This window comes from Aplysia californica, unplaced genomic scaffold (genome assembly GCF_000002075.1).
Source record: "Aplysia californica isolate F4 #8 unplaced genomic scaffold, AplCal3.0 scaffold00792, whole genome shotgun sequence".
Classification (NCBI taxonomy): domain Eukaryota; kingdom Metazoa; phylum Mollusca; class Gastropoda; order Aplysiida; family Aplysiidae; genus Aplysia; species Aplysia californica.
In genome coordinates, this window is record NW_004798062.1 from 193254 (window position 1) to 209237 (window position 15984).

Here is a 15984-nt window from a genome sequence, read left to right on the forward strand (position 1 = left end):
CCCTACTCCTCCTCTTCTTCTCTCCCTCTTCTTCTCTCCCTCTTCTTCTCTCCCTCTTCTTCTCTCCCTCTCCCTCCCACTTTCTCCCTCCACCTCCTTCCTCCCTCTTCCTGCCTCCTCCTCCTTTCTCTCTCCTTCACTCCCTCTTTCCACCCTCTTTCTCTTTTTGTTCCCTCTCTCCTCCCTCCCTCTCCTCCTTTCTCTCTCCCTCTCCCTCACTACCTCTCTCCTTCCTCTTTCTCTCATTGTTCACTCTCTCCTCTTCCTCCCTCTCCCTCTTTCTGTCTCCTTCTCCCTCACTCCCTCTAACCATCTTCTTTCTCTTATCGCTCCCTCTCTCTCCTCCTTCCCTTTCCTCCATCCCTCCTCCTCCTCCTTCCCTCCTCCTTCTCCTTCCCTTTCCTCCTTCCCTCCTCCTCCTCCCTCCCCTACTCCCACAGGTGTGTGGGCCCATGGTGACTTCTGTGCCATCAACAACGAGACGGGTGGCGTGATCATGCTGGGGCGAAGGTGAGTGGGTGGTTGGCGGGTGCTCTGGTGTGGTTTGCTTCTTCTTTCCTATCAGACATCTATCGTCCTTATATCCCTTCCTTCTTTTTTGTGTTTGTTACTCTCTTGTAACTCCTCTAATCTTGGGCACTTATATGACCTTATTGTGTTGCAAGTGCCATAAAACTCTTACTAAAAACGAAGAAGGCAAACATGGTTTTATGCAGTTGTGAGCGTCGAAAAACCTCTACTAAAACTAAACAAATTAAACATGGTTTCTCTACAGCGTAGCACACAACTGTGCCTTGAACTTGTAGTGGTCCCAGGGAGCTGAGAGTGGGTGGTTGGCAGGTGCTCTGGTGTGGTGTGCTTCTTCTTTCCTATCAGACATCTATCGTACTTATCTCCCCTTCTTCTTTTTTGTGTTTGTTACTCTCTTGTAACACCTCTAATCTTCTGGCGCTCATATTATGACCTTATGCAGTTGCGCGAGCGCCGTATAGCCTCTACTAAAACTAAAGGGAGCTGAGAATGTTTCTTTTGTTGCTGTCTGTCTATCGGTCGTTTCTCTCTGTCTTTTTTTTCTGTGTCTGTTTGTCTGTCTCTGGTGGGTTTTATTTTACTTATGCACTGTCTGTTTTTTTACCAACTCTGTCTGTCTGTCTGTCTGTCTGTCTGTCTGTCTGTCTGTCTGTCTGTCTGTCTCTCTGTCTGTCTCTCTGTCTCTCTGTCTCTCTGTCTGTCTGTCTCTCTGCCTGCCTGCCTGCCATGTAGTAATAAGTGCCGGTTTGCTGCAGTTGCTGTAATGTTCCGTAGAGTGTGTTGTCAAAGTTAGGTCTCGGAGGGAGAAGTGTAGCTCTGATGTCATTTAGGGCTGTACAGTGGAAAAGGTGATGTTCCACTGTCTCATATGCATAGTCACACAAAGGACACATTGGGGGAAGTTCTGGTTTTATTCTGTTCACCCTTGTGATAAGTCCGGCTTATTTGGTTTAATCACGCAGCAGTCTGGGGGTTGGCTTTATTTCTAATGTTATAGGACAATTTCTAGATCTAGTCGAAATTCAGACCTGTCTTTGACACAACATATGAAATTGATAATTTCAATTTACAATTGATTCTTCAACACATGAGATCTTATGTGCTCTTGTAAGTGGCACTTGCAGTACAATGGTCATATAAGTGCTGAAGATTAGAGGTGTTACAAGAGAGTAGCATTCAAAGAAAAGGAGGAGGAGAGATAAGGACGATAGATGTTTGACAGGAAAGTAGGAGCAAACCATACTAGAGTGCCTGTCAACCAAAAGCTGTCACTAAAATGAAAACTGAATTAACAAAAACCAGTTTCGCTTACTTCATAAATGATATGACAAGGGCAATGGAAAATCTTATGCGTACATTTCTATGTGGTTTTCTTTCAGTGATGGCACGTTGAATCCGAATGGTGTGAGATTTGGCAGTGCTGAAGTCTACCATGTTGGTGAGTAGTGAAGTGTTGTCTCTGAGCTTCTTTCTTTTTGTGTCATGGCAATGGTTTTAAAATATGACAGAATGACTCGATGAGCTAAAGAATTATAAAAAAAACAACTATGAGGAAAAATCTTAGTGGTCGAAATGACCTTGGTTTTTCAGTTTATTTTTTGTGGCTGAGTATTTTCCGTTCATTGGGTTTTTTTTTTAACTTAAAAAATTTGAATTGTGAGAGAAAATGAACTTGTTTTGATTTTATGATTGTGGATTTTCGTAAATGAATATTTGAATAGAAAAAAAAGGAGAAAATATTGCTTTTGTTCATTCCTGTGCAGAAATTTGGGTTTTAATGGCACAAACATTGTATGTGCAGATAAGTTATGCCAGCATCTTTTAATACACATAAAACAGCTATAACACCAGGTTAATGTTAATTTTAAAAGAACAAAAAGGAAAAAAGACCAACTGAATTTTTTTGGTATTTCTCTCTGTAGTGGAGTGCTTTAAGGAAATGTGGGACAGCATCTGATCCCATGTTGTCCTCTGTGGGTGGGCTTTTTGTATTAAAAAAAAAGGCAAAAACCTCCCCCCCCACACACTCTCACACACACACACACACACTCACACACACCCCAAAAAAATCTCAAAATGAAACCACCGCACACCCCCCCCCCCCCTCGATAAAAAAACCATGCAAAAAGTGGAAAAGTGAACTGTCTATCTTCCGCCTTCTTCCCTAAAAGTGGAGAGCTTCAAGGAGATTCAGGACAGCGTGTGCGTGAGCCAGCGGAGCAAGGACGGCATCGAAGAACGAGTCATCCTCTTCCTCAAGATGGCGCCGGGCAGTGAGTTTGGCGCTGCTGTAGTCAACAGCATCAAGACACACATACGCACCTACCTGTCAGCCCGTCATGTGCCGGCGGTCATAATGCCTATTGCTGATATTCCTGTGAGTTGTTGTTGTTGTTGGTGTTGCTGTTTGTGTTGTGTGTGTGTGTGCGTGCGTGCTTGTGTGTATGGGTGCAGGCATGTATGTGTGCGTGCGTGCTTGTGTGTGGGTGCATGCATGTATGTGTGCGTGCGTGTTTGTGTGTTCAACAGCATCAAAACGTACATGCGTACATTCCTGTCTGCTTACTTTGTGCCCACAGCTATCATGGCATTTTTGTGAGTTATTGTTTTTGTTGTTGTTGTTGTTGTCATTGTTGTTGTTGCTGTTGTTGTACGGGTAGTTGGAGGGCGCCACTGGTTGGTCCCACTTCTTTGCTTTCCCTCTGTTGTTTCTGACTGTCTGTCTGTCTCTTACATTTTCCGAGCACCAAATGACCATTATTGTGCCGATGTACTTGTCTTTACTAAAGCAAACAAACTGACAAGTGGTAGTTGTTGTTTTCAATTGTCAAATTTTGATGAACTAATCGTGTTGTGTTTCGGGTGCTCTGGTGTTGTTTACTTCTTCTTTCCTATCAAACGTCTATGTTCCTTATCTCCCCTCCTCGTTTTTTATGTTTGTTACTCTCTTGTAACACCTCTAATCTTCTGGTACTCATATGACCTTATGCAGTTGCGAGCTCCGTGTCATGCTCATTACTGTGCCTGATCTACTACAGGGAACTGCTCCTTTTTCTTTCCTAATCCTTACTATTGTCATTTTTCCTCTACTTCTTTTATATGTTTGTCACACTCTTGTGACCCACAATTTCCGGGGTGCCTTGATAGTCGAAACAGACTTTGTGCTGTTGAAGCTAGAGAGGTGAGCAGAGTAAGTCTGATTCCCTGTAAGGACTTCTCTGTTGACATCCACGCCTTGGTGCTCATATGACCTTATGCAGTTGCGAGCGCCGTAAAACTTCTAATAAAACATAAAACAAACCTCTACTAAAATAAAAAAATTTTTGAGGAACTAATTGTGTTGTGTTTTTGTTCTCCCTCCCTGACAGTACACCATCAGTGGCAAGAAGGTGGAGGTGGCTGTGAAGCAGGCCGTGGCGGGGAAGGACGTCCCTCAGCGAGGGGCTCTGGCCAACCCCAGCAGCATAGACCTGTACTACAACATCCCTGAGCTGCAGGACTTTTAGAGGGGATTATAAGGGTTATTCTGTCCTCGTCGTTTTATGTAAGAAAAATTCAGAAATTTTGCAAACTGAGCCCAAAAATGTTAAATTATGCGATTCTGTTAATTTTAACAAAGAATGATTTAGGAAAATAATTAGAAATTATGCAAAAAATGATCAAATTTTGCTATATTATGCGGGGTGTATAAAACCACGGGGACAGGTTGTTTTGAGGGGAGGGAGAATTTGGAGGAATGGAAAGAAGAGAGCTTGTTTTAAGGGAATGATAAGGGGGGGGGGGAGAGGAGGAGGTGGAGGAGGAGGTAACTTGTTGTGAGGGAATGAGGAGGGGGAAGAAGAGGGCTTGTCTTTAGGGAATGATGAGGGAGACGGAGTTGAGAGAGGAAGAACTTCACATTTTATCTTACCATTTTCTTCTAATAACATTAGGCCCCATATTTTGGTAAACTGAGAGGAGAAGTAGGAGAAGAAAAAGCAGACGATGATGTCATGCCCTATTATAACATGTCTTCGCAAACAAAGGGGAGGAGGGGGTCCTTCACTGTTCATTATACCCTTTTCTGCTTGTAAAACTAATTTTTGTAAACTAAGGAGAGAGAAGAAGAAGAAGAAGAAGATAATGAAGAACAAGAACACCTTCACTTTTTGCCATATCCTATTATAACACATCCTAGCAAACACAGAGGAGGGGAAAGAAGAGGAAGAAAAACAACAAAATAAAAGAGTAAGAGGAAGAAGGGGAAGAACTTCATGTTTCGTCCCGCCCTTCTCTTGTCAGTGTGGCAGTTTTTGTGTGACACTTGCTTTCAAGAAATTTATTATTTTCGATACCTAATTCCTGTTATTGTCATGATTTCTCCATTGGCTACAATTCAGCAATAGCACAGCAGTGTTCTTTTTTTCTCCTGCCATTGATGTTCAAGGATCCAATGCATTGGGAACAAAAAAGTTTAAAGATTCACTCGTATCTTTTTATTGTAATTGAGAGAGTATTGGATGAAGTCTTTAAGTATTTGGAGGACTGTGAAAGCTTGGATGTTGTGCTTCTGAATTTGTAACTTTATGTGACTCGTTTTATTTAGAACTGAGGGTAGCAGCTTGAATGTATTTATGAATAAGTAACTTCTTGTGATCAGTGGGTTTATATAAAACTGATGGTGTTTCAAATATTTCTGTGATCTCTTGTTAACTTACAGCCCTATTCTTTGTACCTTTTTTTGACACTTTGTGGTCTCTAAAATTGGAGAAAGAAAAGAAGAAGAACCTACCAGTGGAGCCCTAAAGCCACCCACTGGGAAGTTTTGAGAAAGTCTTTATTGCTCTTCTGTGTGACTTTGTCAAATTCTGCATCAAATCGTCGACCAACTCTTCAGTTGTACTAAGCCCCAAATTTGTAAAAAAAATTGTTTAAATTGCAGTTTCTTAATTTTAGATATGAGTTGCACGTGTAAAAGATTTATTATCGAAATTCAAATTCTGAATAATGGAAAAAGAAAGAAAATATACATAATGTATGCAGTTGTTTCTCTCCTGAAAACTTTTGCTTTCTGGGCTCAGAACAGCTGGACAGCTTGTTGACGAAATGCTTCTCTCTGAGATTCTTGTGAGTACTCCTTATCACGGTGCCATGTATTTATGTGATGGAAACTTGGTTTTTTGTTTTTACTTTTGTTTTGTTAAGAGTTTTGTGAACAGCTTGACCAGACCAGATGAACATTGCATAGAATTGTGTGTGTTTGTCATTTCATATTCTATGATAAACTTCTTGATTTATTGGGAGTTGTGTTATTTAACACCTTACCCAATAAGTCTGTGAAATTGGAGTCGTATTTCTCTTTTTTTTTTTCAGCATTGCATGCACGAGTATAATATAAATATGCGTTTTTCAGTCTCTGTCGCTGCTGAAGTTTGGATTCATTTCAGTGGCCGTCCTCAGATTTTTATTTTTAACTAGGCAGAAAAGTCATTTGTGTTTTGTCAATACTGTTTTATTTTGTTGTCGTTGTTTATTATTTCGTTTTGATGTTTGCAACATGTTTCTTGTTTGTGCCCTTACACAAATGAACTGGCATATCTCTTTCTGTTGCAGAACAGAAATTCTGCTCTTACTCTTATTGTCATGTTTATTTTTACTTATTGCTTTTACTTTTTACATTTTCATCTTCTCTTCTGTTGCCACTGAATGTCGAGGGGCGGTGCAGTTTTCTATGATAGGCCAACTCTGCAACTCTTTCAGTTGAGAAGTTGTCATTTCTCAGGGTTCCTTTGACTCCCTCAGCCACGTTTTGCGTGGTCTACCTCATCCTTTGTAGTCTGTGTACTTGGCGTAATAGGATCTCCTGGCTGACTGACGAGGTTGTATTTGTAACAGGAGTTTTACTGATCATTGAATTGAAATTGCCCTAATGGAGCCTGTCGCTGTATTAAAACTTTAAACTTTTTGATATCTTTTATCTCTGCTGACATGATACTATGAGTGGGTCAGTGATTGAGAAAAGTTTTGGATTGAAGGTTTATGCAGCTATTCACGCAGTGGGAAACTTTGTGGTTGCTTTCATATTTCTCAACATCAACTCGGTGATCATGCAGTCTCTTCTATTGAAAAACGGTGTGTCTACCAGGTGACCTCTTTAGCATCAGCTTGGCTAAATTATAATAATTAAGATGAAAAGTCCTAGAATTGAAAGATAAAAACTTTGTGTGTGTGTGTGTCTATGTGTGACATGTGTTTTTTTAAATTGACAGATAGATATTTAAGAAGTAGACATTTTTTTGTGAGGTTCGCTTATGAATGTGGTTACTCTAGTACAGAATGAGTTGAACGTTTGCTACGGATTAACTTCAGGCGCAGCTATATTATGTTGTTTGTATCACGGCGTGCACTATTCTTTATGATCAGGGAGATACTTTTTGTGCCATATTGGTGGCATTGAGCTCAAAGTGCCAGGTCTGAATTTGTCAAAAACACTTTTTGAATGCAGGGTAACACAAATACTGTGCTCTACCTCATTAACACAAGTGTGTCTATCAGTGAAGTGAAAGACAGTGTTAAGAAAATAGCTCTGAAATTCCCCACGTAATTAGAGCCCAACTCACAATCAGTTGATAATAATAATAAATTTCATTTATATTGCCCATTTTTATCTTGACAAGCTGCTCAGTAGGTATCACAATAAGCCATCACAGGTTGTCAAATCACATGGACAACTGAGAAAGAATCAGATGCTTTTTTCTAGCTCCGTAAGAAATCAATTTTCCTGACATGGCTGCTTTATCCTGACATGGCTGCTTTATAAGGCTTGATGCTACTAGTGTGTGCACAAATATGTCTTTGCTCATTCTGTATTATAAGGTCATGTTTTATTTTGTTGCTACTAACATTATTATTATTATTATTATTATTGCTTTCAATTAGATTACTTTGCTTAAATCTAGATTGAGCCCCATTTTTTATGGACGTATTGTGTGTTTAGGCTGTATCATCTTTTTGTACAGTTAATTTCTTTGGTGACACTGTGTTGGTTTAAATGATACGTCTGTATATTTTTTGATAAGATGGTTCGATATGTGCATTGTACGAGGTTGTGACAAATTGAACCTCTCTTACTGATAGACTTATTAGATTGAGCTGTGATCACCATATAATTTTTTTATAGAAAATGAGAAGTTGATATTGGGTAGTATATTTTGATATTATTCTTTATATGCAAAAGCTGAGCTGTGCTGCGTATAGAATAGTGGTTGAGATAGGATTACATGTTAATTGGAGTAGGGTTTAATTTTTGCTCAACGCTGATTTAAATCAGTATTAACCCTTCGTGGTCAATGTTCTAATAACGCGAATTAAAAAAAAAATGTGTTTGAATTTTTCGTGAAGTTTCTAGTTTTGTTTTGTCAATGAAGTTTTAAATTCAGATTGCGTTTTAGGTTTCAGAATTTATTCTCAGGAGCATGACTTTGGGGGAAATCTGCTCCTGGACAGATTGTTTGTGGATTGTAAAATTGCCACTTGGGTCTTTGTTGACTGTTGTGTGAGTGTTCTGTGGTCTTCTTATTCTTATTTTCAGAGAAAAGGATTGTAGTCTGAAACATGAGCTAGGCTTTTGGAGCATCAACAATTTGCATCGATGTCTAATTAGTTGAGGTGTTTGAGGAGGATATGTTAATGCTATTGCTGATTTTGGTCCCGTTTGTTTATTTGAGTAAAGTAAGGGAAGCACATAACACAATAATGGTTGCTTAGTGTGGGGAAAAAAGTAAGATTGAAACACAGAAACAACAGAGAGAAAGAAAAAAAAGTAAGACCTACTAGTGGCGCTCTCAACCACCCAAAACCCTTTAGTGAACATGGTCCTTATTGACTATGTGTTGATTGGTGTAACCTTCATGGTTGTGAGCTTGCTAGACTTTTGTTTGAATATTGCTCGGTTAAAAAGAATATTCTAGCAAAATCAAAATAAGTTAAGCACTAAATTCTTTATGATCCTAGGAGACCAACTTAATATGGACTGCTCATGCAGTGTAAGACTCTGTCATACGTCATAATGTCATGTTTCAAAATGGCCCATTGTGGAGACTTACAATAAGCAGTCGGTTTGTCCAACTTTCTAACAATAGTTTTTAATAACTTGTATTGAGACCCTGTGTTTCATGTAGGGAATGCTAGAGAGGTGAGCAGAGTAAGCCCGATTCCCTGTAAAGATTTCTCTGTTGACATCCACCCCTTGGTGCTCATATGACCTTATGCAGTTGCGAGGGCCGTAAAATCTTTACTGAATAAAATCATAATGTAGGGAATGTGAACTTTCCAGATCTTCTGCGGCCTCCATTACGTAACATTAGATAATAGAATCTCAGTGTGGTTATCTCTCTTTAAAAAAAAAATTAAAGCAAAGAATAATCAACACTCCAGCCTAAATGAATTTATATTTTTTCGAAAAGTTAATGCTCCAGCATCAATGTATAAGTACATCTTACTCTTGTGTTTATGTATAAGTAGGTTACATTTTAGAATACCAAAATACTCCTTTTGCAAAGATTAGGTTGTGTTGTTTTTTTTAAAGAATCCTAGACTCAGTGTCACCTTTGTTATATTTTGATTTTGTGTTGTGACTTGTTGTCTACTTGTTTATAAGTGTTAGGAAAAAATGTTTTTGTTGTTACTGTTCTGAACAGGTCATGCAAGACTTTTTGAGGGTAAGCATGTTTACTGTCTGGAGGGGAACATTAATTAGATATCAAATTTGATTAAATAAATAAGGTGAGTCGATAGAATTAGTTCCTCCTGTGATACCAGCTTTCTTTTAATGAACTACAGTGGAGTCCGCTTATAAACCAAGCTCGGTTATTCCAAAGATAGCGGTAAATTGAAAGAAAAAAGTCCCTGATTTTTTTTCTTTGCTATTTTAGCCATCTCTCTAAACAGAAAACACAGCTAAACTGAAGGAAATCAGACGTTCCTGCAGATTTCAGTTTAAGTAGACTGCGTTGTACGTTGTGCTCATCATTGTGTTTGCAGACAGAATTGTGTTCATTTTTCTATTGACTTTAGCAGATTTATTGAAGTTTGCAGGGCTCTGAAAGGAGTGGTTTGTTGTGAAAATGACGTGAAGTGCATACCGAGGGTGTTTTTATGGTACTATTGAATGTTTTTGAGTGTTCAGTCATAAGCCTGTTGATTTCAGCAAAGAGTTAAATGTACAGGTCTGTGCCTGGTAGGCATATTATTCATAATAATTATGAGCAATTTGCCTGTCAAGTGGAGAATCACATATTGTTTTGCTAAAAGTGAAAAGTTGAAAAGTTGCGTTCATGCGTAACATGGAGAAAAGTATGTGTTCACTGTCAACTTCCTGTATGACGAGCTTGCAACCTCAATTCTTCACTGTGTTCATCATGAAAACATGTTTGTTTTTTTAAAAATCGTTCATGCTGTAGTATTGGGAGTTTTGTGTGTTTTTCCTTAACTATAATCTGAAGGTTTGTGTGGGACTATATTTACGTCTTCCACTTTTATTTCTCGGTGAATGCTCTTGTGATATATATGTGAGGTGTGCTGACAAAATGAGCTACTTCTCACAGTGGACATATTGACCGAAAATAGATGCATGTGTCAAATTTGTAGAATTTTTAACTGATGCCATTTTCTTCAATTTTAACATATCTTTTGTCATTTCATACTAACTTCACCTATAAGTTGGAGGTATCTGTGTCCATAGGCCTTAGGGCTAAAATCTGAGAAGCAACTCATTTTGACGAGGGACCAGGCCTCACATATGTGTATCTCTCCATCACTGGTTCTCAGCAATTTGCCCAAGGGCCTTTCATTGTCTGATTTTGCTTATTTTAGATGTTCACTTTTTAAAAAGAATAAATCGATTGTTATTTGTCGGAAATAGAGACTGAAAATAATGTGGAATATATTTGACCTGTCATATTTATGAAATATAAAGTATTTGTATTCAAAACAATAGGGAGTAATAGTAATATTTAATTCATGTTCTGCAGAGAGGAATAGCGAGCAATAATGGAGACAAATAGCGGTAAATAATTCATTCTAAAATATGTGTTTTAAGCCGTAAGTGTAAAAAATTTAGAATTTTGAAGGAATATCTTTTAAAAAAGTTCTACTGGAAAAATCCTTCACAGCTACATGAAATTTGGAAGAAGCACCAGTTTAAGACTTATTTTGTTGGAAGTTTGATAGATCTAGTTTCGACAGCAACTTGTAACTTGCCAACTGTTCTTTAAATTTAAAAAAAGTTTTACTGGGTATTTCAGAACCCGACATGTCAGAGTTGGACAAAAACTAAGATAAACCATAATTATTTTTTTTAAAATGGTCTGGTGGTTCATTCCACTTCTAACAGACTGAAAACCACAACTGTATTATACCAGTGTCCGATTCCCACCATAAATATTTTTGAAACGAGGGTGGAGATACAGGGCTTTTGCGTTGGACACTGATGATGCTGTTTTCATATGCCTTGGCGTAAAAACCACTTCTGTTCACTGTGATGTGATGGTCATAACACAATCGTCTTAGCAACTTCCTGTTGTTTTGAGCGACTTAAACAAAAGCCAAAAAAACCCCAGTGCTTACCGAAAAGTCTATGTCATGACATGAGCAAAATTGAAAATATCTCAGAACTTGTATTTTTTAGTACACAAAGCAAAAGCCTGCTATATTGAGGATACGAAACAAGAGTTAAAGTTTGAGAAAAAAGAAAAGCACATTGACATCATAGTGGTTATACAGCGCAGGGAAGAAGCAAGACAGACACAGCAGACGAGGAAAAAAGAAATAGGACCTACTAATAGCGCCTTTCAACCACACGTCTGTACGTAACAAGCCCAGGCTTTCTTTTTGGTACCTAAAACTAGAAATGTGACATAAATGGCTTTGGCAGTTGTTTGTGTTGTGACTGTGACAAAAGGTGACGCCGTTATATCTCTCAGAGGACGCGCTCAAGTGGTTATTTTGTTTTCATTCATAAAAGATTTTGCTCTTTTCACTTTGTGGCGGCACAAATGGACAAAGATGATCATTTGTTCTGAACATACATGATAAATAAAATAAAAATATACTGACTGTTGCGTTTTACTTTTATTTGGGAATGTTTTTTCCCCCTGATATTTATTTATCTTTTATCTCTTACTTTTTCCGCTATTGTTTCTCTACATCTACAATCTTTCCAGGTATCTATTTTTGTTTTTCATCAGTGATTTGTTTTTCTGCCGTTTAATTCTTAAATTTTTTTTTCATGATTAGTATCAGCTATTCATTTCTGTTATCTATAATTTTCTCACATTTACATGATTTTCTTTTTCGTGTTTTTTATTTTGTGGTTCGTACTATGATTTATTTGGGAATCCAGAAATGTAGTACACATACACACACACACAAAAAAAGGGGAATTTCATATGAATATAATGCTTTATTAATGGCACCAACGTATGCGAAAGAACCCATCAAAGTGTCTACATGAAATAATGAGGGGAATTTGATTACAATATGAAACTTAAACGTGATTTTCAGGAACAGCACGGCACAAAAAATCCAATCAATAACGTCAACAACATAAGTAAAATGCACACAGTGGTCATAAATATTGGAATATTTTTTCTTTTAACACATGCACAATATTCCATCGTAACAGCACCCCATGTCAGTAGAAGGTACATACATACAAGTCAAAAATGTTTCACGAGTCACTTTTGTTTTCTTTTAAAAGTTTCAGTCAGTTTTACAGCACTTGCAACACAGTTTGAGCACACAAGTGCCACTATAATCACTCATAAAAAAATTGAAATGAAGAAGAAAAAAAAATTTTAATATTTTTTTGAAAAGAAGATTCTCATCAGAACCATAGCTAGAATCTAGGGTATCGCTACTCATGAATTTAAAAAAATAAGCTTGGAAGAAAATTGGAAACACATCGAAGTTATTTAATAAGAGATTTCTTAATTTTAATGATGCATGGTTTTATCTGGAAACCCCCAGAAATTTATTTGGGCAATTGTTAACACTTACACTTACACAGTACTGAAGGCTCTTGAAGTGAAAAACCCTCAAGTACCGCACCTGTTTAAAATGCTGAAGCCGTGATAGAGTTTTTAAAAAATTAAAAAAAACAACCTTGGCAGCCGAAGAAACATGCTTTAAAATTTCATAGAGGTTCATCAACTATTCAGCTATCATATAGAGTGACTTCCCTTGATATTTACTTCCGTGCAGTGTGTCTGTTTGTTGTTTAATTATGTTTAGCGTGCTTGGTCACATCAGTAACTAAAGTCGCCAGTGGTAGTTAGCGCATACTACGGCCTGGCAACTAAAGTCGCCGACGACACCGCAAGCGTCTTGAAATGATGCTGACAATATTCCTTGAAGAGTACCGTACAGGCAGGAAAAAAGGAATCAAATTCAAACTGAATTTTTCGTAGCTTTCCGGACGTAGTTTATTTGGGGTCTAGACATAATTAACTTCTGGCTCGATTTGGCTGCACAGATGGTGTACAAAATAACTTTATAACTTTATATAAGCATAAACATCACTCAAAACATAACATGATATACCAAATTGAATGAGGAATACATTCTAACATGAAACAAGGATTAATTTTGAACATAAGTATACATTACAAGGGTAAGAAATGGCGATGGTGATGAGAAAAATCAATTTTAAAGGAAAAAATTACACTCACCAAACACGTGAAAGCAAATCAGCACAGCTACCTTATCATATACAGGCCAAGAGCATAATCCATAAATATCTGAAAGAGCATCTTTTTATTTGAAAGCAATATTCCAATTTTTGTTTGAGTTATGATATTTATACTGAGTCCAGTTACATTGTTTTGTAGATGCAAGGCCGAAAGAACTAATTCACTCGTTTTTCGCAAAACCGACGCTTTGGCAAAGTAAAACTTAGATGTTTTCGTTTCCTAAATCCGTTCCAAGGTTTCAATAACAATAAAAAGTAATTATAAATGATGGACCATGCTAAAATGAAACAATACTGTGGCACTCTATCACAGCCGATATATCGGTGATACGTCCGGAATGAGTAATTCCCCAACACTACGTTGCAATTCGATGGTTTGCAGCAAAATCCCCCCAACATATTTGGTTAAATAACTCTTTGATTCATAAATTGTACCACATAAGTACTTGTAATTTTATGAATTTAATATTTCATGGCATACAAATTTCTAACTTTGAAAATTGAATATATTTAATCAAAACTCTATTTTACCACAAAAGTACTTGCAACTTCATGAATTAAATATATTTTACCACAAAGGTACTTGTAATTTTATAATAAAAAAGATTTTACCAGATAAGCATTTGCAACTTTATGAATGAATGAGATATTTTATCACAAAAGTACTTGAAACTTTATGCATCAAATATTTATCATGTAAGTATTTGTAACTTTTTAACTTAAATGGACCAAAACGGTATGTTGGGAATTACATTTTTTACCACACATGATTATTTTTGTAATTTTATGATTTATTCAACCGCACAAAAAATGTGTAATTTTTTCTTAGGTACTTGCATCCATCACTAAACCAGATGACAATAAATACTGGGTCTGAAGTGAAGACAAAATGGTGACTAGTAGCCAGATGTTTGATGAGCAAATAAAAACAATTATCATAAAAGAGACTAACGTCTAATTGTTCCCTTGTCAATGTCAGTCTCTTGTAAAATAAAAAAAAAAACCCCCAAAAACAAACAGAACAACAAACAATAATTTTTCCAATTAAAGGGACAAAAAATACAAATGAGTGAAAAAATTGTCCAAAAAAAAATAAAATAAATAAAAAATAAAAAATTAAAGACACCCCCCCCCCTCCCCCTAACAAAGAAAACAACAACAAAACCGTACAAAAAGACACTAAGATAAAGCCAAAAAACCCCCCAAAAAACCCAAACCAATGACCGACACAACATCTGGAAAGAAATAACGGGGAATTGTGGAGAAAGAGAGAGATCGATACTGTGGTTACTTGTGTTATTGTTCCCTTCACTTTGGGCAACGTTGGAGCGTTAGATTATATAAAACAAAAACATTGGAAAAAATAAAACGGAAGTTTAAAAAAAAAAACCATTTTTAAAAACACTCACAACCAATCTACTTACTAGAGTCAAAACAAATTGGCTACCGGTATTGCTTGTTTAAACAGACAGCATGGTCCATTAAACAGAGGAGGTGCCAACAGGCCGCGGAAGAATATTCTAGAACTTTTCGAATATCTCGGAATCACATGCGTGTGAGTGAGGACTCAAAATTTGCTGATCACATTGTCTAATACAACTTGTGTAAAGACTATCAGCGCAATATGACATGCAGAAGTCGGGGAAAAATCTGGACATGTGGACAATTTTAGACATCCAGATTTCAGGATTTATCAGAAAGTGGCACCTCTGTTAAAGTTAAAATGAAAAATATTTCATGCAAAAATAGGCCTACCTAAAAATTTTGTCCAACCAACTGAGATGATGGTGGTAGTTAATGTCTTTACAAACAGTGAATTAATGGGATTTTCAATTATCTCTTTCTATTTTCAGCTGAAAAGTTGAATATTATGCATTAAGAAGGTAAAAAAATAAATAAAATAATAAAAAACCAACAGAAAAACACGTGGTCCTTATAATAAAATATATCTGTCTCCCAGCACATCATTTTTGTACATAGTTAACTTGAAAACGGTAATAATACTTGGAAAAAATATCTGAACACTCGTTGCAGTAGAATTACGTGATTCTACTCTCGAACCAAATCCATGCAAAACGAACAAAACGAGACGAGAGAAAAGTTTTAAAATTCTTAAATAAACAATTAAAATTTCTATAAATAACAAAAATGCATTACTGGTGCCTGTACCCAACAAAAGGCAATATTATGGTTATACGAAGTTGATATATCAAGAGAAAAAGGATCAATAATCAAAAGAAAACAGTCAAAATATGTTCATAAATTCATGACAAAGTAGTGCAAAAACTGGAAATTCCACTCAAATTTAAAACTTCTATCTAAACACACCAGTTAGTGGTGCAAATTTCACACATCACTCTCAAAAGATACAATGGATCTAGATCTACGTGGTTCCAAATTATTGTTAATACAAAACACTTTAAGAAATGCTGATTTAAAAAAAAAGCATTAAAAACATATGTATAAGTATAATAAATTAATTAATTAGTCTATCAAAAAGTACCCTGGATGTCTTTTCTTTTCCTCATAATAATAATTTAATGACTTGTTTACAGACCTAATGATATTTCACGTGTTTTTCGTTGACGTTATAATTTAATAACAGACTTTTCAAAAGACCAACCCTGTTCACAGAATTCTTCAACACAGTCTTTTCAACACAGCAAACAATTCGATGATCAACAATATAGCAATTCTCAAGGCATTTGATGAAAAGAACGCACAAC

At 36.7% G+C, this 15984-nt stretch overlaps 1 protein-coding gene across 1 annotated transcript in view; it reads left to right on the top strand.

The window, feature by feature from the left end:
* Nucleotides 1–11624, top strand: part of LOC101863300 (acetoacetyl-CoA synthetase) — a 36422-nt gene extending 24798 nt beyond the window's left edge. The window contains exons 16-19 of the mRNA XM_005109573.3: nucleotides 441–510; nucleotides 1911–1969; nucleotides 2703–2908; nucleotides 3900–11624. Coding sequence (XP_005109630.1) covers nucleotides 441–510; nucleotides 1911–1969; nucleotides 2703–2908; nucleotides 3900–4037 — 473 coding nt within the window. The 3' untranslated portion in view covers nucleotides 4038–11624. The remainder of the gene's footprint in view (nucleotides 1–440; nucleotides 511–1910; nucleotides 1970–2702; nucleotides 2909–3899) is intronic.
* Nucleotides 11625–15984: the final 4360 nt, after the last annotated feature.